This window comes from Pimephales promelas, chromosome 24 (genome assembly GCF_988280905.1).
Source record: "Pimephales promelas chromosome 24, fPimPro1.hap1.1, whole genome shotgun sequence".
In the NCBI taxonomy this organism is placed as follows: Eukaryota; Metazoa; Chordata; class Actinopteri; order Cypriniformes; family Leuciscidae; genus Pimephales; species Pimephales promelas.
In genome coordinates this window covers 17,550,779-17,557,181 of record NC_142792.1, presented here as the reverse complement: position 1 = coordinate 17,557,181, position 6,403 = coordinate 17,550,779, and the positions used below count along the sequence as shown (strand labels likewise).

Genomic DNA, 6,403 nt, shown 5'->3' with positions numbered 1-6,403 from the left:
TGTTTATAATAATATCTCATAAAGACAGTAAATTGAACCTGCAACTTAAAAAACAACACAAATCTTTTTTGGAGCTTTTGCAAGTATTTTAATGAGTTTTAAATTTCAGAAAATTAAAGTGCATCTACAAAAACAATCTAACAATACAAGAATTAATCAACTTCATTAGTTCAAAGTACCAGTAATGCAATTTAATTCACTTTCTGTTCAAGTACATAATAAATACCATTGATATGCAACACCACATTTAATCCAGTGCATTCAGTCATCGTTTTAGAAGTTAAAATAACTTTTGCAATTAAATATTCCCTTTGTATTTCTAAATAATTATGCCTAATATGAATAATTACACCTTATTATGCTACAATTTTTAATACAAATACATTTAAAATCAGAAGTTGACATTTATACGAAGTACAGTGGTATATAAGGTCAATATTCATTAAAAAGTAAGTAAATTAATGATCCAAAAAAAAAGAGCATAATATGAATCTTTACCTTTAAGGCATAGGTATCCATTTCTCAATTTCAAGTGCAGCTAAAACTAGCTCTAATAGCTTGAAAAACCTGAGTATATCACACAATTCAAGTAATCCTAAACTGAGGTGAAAACAGTATCTGACCTGATTAAAGCTATGTAGTGTTCAGTGGTGATTAACGGTTTCATTATAGTATTAATACGTGTAATAACTGTCCTGCTTATAAAGCTTCAATGAATCAGTAACTAATCCATTACTTAGTTACTTTTTATAGAAAGTAATGTTACGTTACTTTTGCATTACTTTTTCTCAGCTGGGCTGGGCTCGCTTGTTTGTTTTATAATAAAAAAAAAGCCATTTCAACGCTAAATTGAAATGAATAAGACTCAGGCTGAAGGAAGCGCAGTCAATAAATGGGAAAGTTAGCTGTTACCTATGTGAAAAAGTAACTTATTGTAAATTCAAAAGTAATCCGATACTTTAATAGTTACTTGAAAAAGTAATCCGATTATTTAATTTACGTTAGTTGTAATGCGTTACATCAAACACTGATCACATGAACCAAACTTAATCCTAACCCTATAGTAAGTATATGAAATTATGACTATTACTCAGTACTTAAATGTATAATTACACTGTAACAAGGGCAAAGAAGTGTAACCGACAGTTCTGCAAGGTTAGTAACCCTAATCTTCGAATTGCTATATTAGGTTAAAATGCCTTCAATTAATAAAAATAAGTTTAACAAACAAGTTCAACGCTACCTGACATAATTCTATAACCCGGGATTTCTAACAACCTTCACGGACTAACAAACTATGTTTATATCCAGTGTTCATTACTTTCTAGAATGTAGAGAAGAAGTGCTGGAGGAAAATCCCTGGGTGATGTTTCTGAAACTGTTTGACCAGTCGTCTCTTCTGTTTGACGGACAGGTCGTCACTGAGAGCGATGTGGTGCATTAACTGCTTTAAGCTGTCAAGAGTGGCCGTATCTTTGTTATCCTCATACTGCTGGAGCGACACCTGCTGGCAGAATGTGAACACTGCAAAGGAAAAAGAAGTAGCTTCAGGAGATGGGAATCAAATCAATGCGTAAATCACTTGTATAGGGAGACTATAGGTGAACTTACGTGCTATATTATCTAGGTCCTTCCCTTGCTGCGAGGTTTGTAGCGTCTTCCTCACAGCCTCAATCAATGACAACGGGGTCTAGATGCACAGAACGAAAGGTATTGAAACATTCTGTGATTTGAACAGAACTTTCAGATAACGTATTTGTAAAAAGGGCATACCTTAAAGAGTTGAGTGTGATTATCCATGAGGAACAGCAGGAGTTGCTCACATTGGACTCGAGTCATTTCTTTACTCTGGATCACAGCCTTCACAAACGTCTTGCTGACCAAAGCACGGTTCTCAATCTGTTTCAACACAAATGTGCCAGTGCCTTTATAATACGCATTCAGATGTTTTTCTTCTTAATTCAAACATGTTAAAAATTCTAAAATATTCAATACATTTTAATTATATTTTATGATATAATAAAATAATATAATACAATATTTATATATATATATATATATATATATATATATATTTTTTTTTTTTTTTTTAAGAAATGAATGCTTTTCTTCAGCAAGAATGCATTAAATTGATGTGACAGTATTTATAATTTTTTTATTTATATTTTTATCTTTAATATACTTATTTTTTTATATGAAGCAGCTCAACTGTTTCCAACATGTTTCTTGAGCAGAAAATCAACGATTTCTGAAGGATCATGTGACACTGATGACTGGAGTAATGATGCTGATGAAAAATCATCTGTGCATCACAGGAATAAATCATTACAAATACATTAAAATGGAAAATGGATATTTTAAATTCACAAAATTACTGCTTTTACTGTATTTTTTTATCAATTAAATTCAGCCTTGGTGAGCAAAAAGACTTTTGAATGGTAGTGTTAGTGTATAATACAATAATTCATGTTTTTTGGAGGAAAAAGGCTAAGATCTAACACATCACTTTTTTTAGTAGGAATTACAAGAGCGCATGCATGCACACACACAAACACAGTTGATCTTTGAACTTGATTAGAGATCTATGCTGTCAGAAAATGGTTTATCAATCAATCGATCTCACGCGATGGTTTAAACATCTCTTGATCACCTGCTTGTGCAGTCTGAAAGCTTCATTATCTGCAGCGGTTGCCATAAAACCCAACAGTCTGCGTAACTCGTCTCTGCTCGTGGACTCCAACATCTGCAGACAGAGCTGAGTCGCTCTCAAAGCATCCTGACCTCTCCCACAGTCTACACACAAAGATCATTTTAAATAACCCAGAAAGAATGAACAGCCTTGAACACAAACGACACTGAACCCATTGAGTTTTACAACTTACCCAAAAGATGTAGGATTCCAGTCTGGATGTCGGTGTAGCGGCCTGGCAGTAGTGGAGGTCTCTCTGGGCTGGTGTAATACTTGGCGATGGTGTCGAACAGCAGTCTCTTATGCTTCCCCTCCCCAGATGATGTATTCTGCTGGATGAGCTGCTCACTGGCAACCACGATTAACTGATCTGGGAACAGCTCAAGACAATCAACCGCTGCCACCAGCCAAGAGTCCAACCTTGGAAGAGATGAATGACCCCACATAAAAAAACATGAATCTGAATGTGACGGCACTGAGTGTTATTGTGCACTGACTCATGAAGGTTGAGACTCTCTGAGATTTCACGATCCACGCAGGTGTTGGAGATGACCAGGTCGCCGTGGTGGTGGCGCAGAGATGAGCGCAGGGGCTCTGGTTTCACAGGCGAGGTCAGAATACAGTCCAGCATGGAGATCTCAACCACCTGTAGCAACTGAAGCAACGTCTGCTTCCTCCAAACGTCCCGCACCACTGAGACAAACAGAAGAGAAGAGTTAGCAAGTCATTCATGCTTCTGCACTGCTGTCTAATCGTTTATCAGTGTTTTTCATTTCGTTTTGTGTCTTTAAGACACGGCAAGTTAAAACTAGTTTAAAAGATGAGTTTTAGCATGTTTATGTATATTGTGCTAAAACCCATCTTGTAAAAGGAACAAAAACCCTTTTTGGTGAGTGTTTTATTTTAACTTTTGATTTTTGCTATTTTTTTTATTTAATAAATGATTCATTAACACACAAACACCCTAAAGATCTACTACGAACCTCAGTCTGGGAAATTTATTATAAATAAATTTATTTATTTATTATTATATTTATTAGTGTATACTGAACAGCACTTCAGTATACACTAATAAATATAATGAATAAATAAATTAATTAATTTATAATAAATAATAAATTATTTATTTAATTGTTAAACTAATAAATACATTTCTAATAAAAATAGAAAGTAAAACAATACAACGAGCATTGCAATAATAAATGTCTCTGATATTAGATATACACTCTACACGGTTCAATAGTTTTAAATGGTTGAAGGTTTAAAAAAAGCATCGGACAACATCAGACCTGAAATAAAACCAATTTAGACCTCAACATACCTTCAAGAAACCAAACCTTTCAGACACATTTTGATCTCAACAGACACCAAAATCAGACTCTATTAGACCACAATACACTACATTCAGAACCCCAAGAAACCATTTGAATCTTTGCTCTTTCCTCAGGCCCATTCAGACAATAATAGACTATATCTGAACCCCAAGAACCATTACACCACACAAGACATTGAAGAAAAAACACTTAAAACCTCTTCAGACTCATTTACAACTCAACAGACAACAAATCAAACCCCCTTAGACCCCCTCAGACCACAATAGACTACCAGAAAAAGCCATAGTTTTGAAAGGCTATGAAATGGACAAACACTTAAATAAGCTCCACCCCAACTTATTTACATTACTATATCAGCACACTCACAGTGAGGAAATGTACTTCTAACAGTTCTCCTGATAAGTGAATACAACACATTTTTGTGTGTTCAAAAGACTTTAAATGCGAATGCAATAAGGGGAAGACATGATGTTCTTTAAAAATCTAAATCACGAGCAGTTTCACCTTTTTTTGAGAGGAAACTGTTGGAAATTGCAGCACGATGTAGATCAGAGGGCACGGATGGGTGCAGGTTTATATTCTTCAGTAGTCTCTCCACTCTTCTGTCTGATGATCCAAGAACCAAAGGGTTGGAGATCGTCTGCATTTCTCCAAACCTACAACATAAAACACTTAAGTACTGCAAATGAAACTTTTCGATGCGTCAATGATTCAAAAGCAATTACCTTGAAGAGGTCTTCCACTTTCCAGTTTGTTTGTCAGGAGTTTGGTTCTCACTGCCACTGTACCTCCTTTTGGCCGATCCGTCCAGGAAGCGGTAAAGGCTGCAGCTGGAATCCTCAAAGGTCATTTCTTTTTCTCGTCTGAAGAGCTTCATCCCGATGGGTTCAAACACTCTAGACTCCATTAATGCTTGGCACAGCCTGGCAGCTTTGAGACGGGACACTTCGCTGGAGCAGAAATAGATGTTCTGCATGAGGAGGCTCAGAACCACGTCCACCGCGTCGGAACCGGTGAAGCAGTCATGATGGATGCGCAGGTGCTGTCTGCGGGGTCGGAGCTCCACCTGCGACCGCAGGGCTTCAATGATGTTCTGCCAGAGCTGGGTGGCCCTGAAGGGGCCAGAGAAACCTAAAAGACATCAGGACAAGATGATGACGTCTCCATACATGAACAAAAAGTAGCAAAATAGACCCCAAAATGACATTTCCACTTTAAATTGTTATAAATCTTGGATATGTTGGAGCAGAGACCTAAGTTTGGTCTCTTTTTACACTTGCCAAATTATTGTATAAGTGAAAAAATATATATATATATATATGAAAGGGACATTTTAAAAAATAATAATAGAAGTTGAAGTTCATGAAAATGTAAATATAATTATTTTAATTTTATATAAAATATACGATGTGATGAGGCGTGTTGGAAGATGAGTGCTTGAACCCTAACCCCACACTGATTTTTTTTTTTAAATTAAGTTATGAAGTAGTACACTTCAAGTGCACACTCAAAACAATTATTTTCACAAAGAGTGGTATTATCATCTGATATATCACTATACCTTTCCAACACTTTTATACTTGTGTCTTTATAAATTAACCGTCTACTTTATAAATAGTATAATAATGCTGTTTCAACATAGTTATGACGGAAACACGTTTACATTAATCACAAAAGACTCGGTTCATTTACATTAATATAAATTAGCTAGTTTAAAACTTGTTATTTAATATGGGATGCTAAAGAACTCAATCATAACCGAAAAATAATAAAAACACGGTTTAAATAAAACTGTTTAACTTAGCTGAAAGATCTGATAAGGATCTTGATTCATTAACGTTAGTTCGTTATCAAACTGATGGAAATATAACTTAAAAGTAACGTTTAAAAACAAATTGTACATAAATATAAAGGCTAAGTTCATATAAACCGTTTGTTTATACCTGACAGTTGTTTATTCTCTCTGAAACAGGTTTGACTGTTCAGTCGTCTGAACCGAGGAGTCAAATCCACCGCCATCGCGGCACCGGAAATGACGTCATGTGCCCATTCTCTGACGTACATCGGTGCGACGAAACTCTGATCTGGGATCAGCTGCAGTTTGTAAGACCGAATTTACATTCTGCATGTTTGTGTGAATGAATCTGATTCTAGAACGCTGTGCTGTACTACTATCGTGTAAACTCACACGCAGTTAGAATTTACAAAGAAAGTGGAACTGTACCGGTAATAACACCCAGCTTTATTGGTACTCTAGTTATTGTTGCAGAAATAAGATACTTTCCATCGTTATTTTCCCCTTTATTTTATTATGTTTTTCTGTTATGTTATATTATGTGTGTGTGTGTAATCCTTTATATTAGATATAGGATATGCTTTC

General features: G+C 35.4%; 1 protein-coding gene across 1 annotated transcript; it reads right to left on the bottom strand.

Moving 5' to 3' along the window:
- Positions 1 to 86: 86 nt before the first annotated feature.
- On the bottom strand, positions 87 to 6,093 carry depdc4 (DEP domain containing 4). The gene is made up of 9 exons (XM_039667612.2): positions 5,967 to 6,093; positions 4,749 to 5,154; positions 4,528 to 4,679; positions 3,187 to 3,382; positions 2,883 to 3,109; positions 2,651 to 2,793; positions 1,774 to 1,899; positions 1,612 to 1,690; positions 87 to 1,524 (listed from the first exon to the last, which is right to left on the bottom strand). Exons 1-9 carry the CDS (start codon positions 6,085 to 6,087, stop codon positions 1,325 to 1,327), a joined length of 1,650 nt encoding a protein of 549 aa, XP_039523546.2. The 5' UTR covers positions 6,088 to 6,093; the 3' UTR covers positions 87 to 1,324.
- Between the last annotated feature and the right edge of the window lie 310 nt (positions 6,094 to 6,403).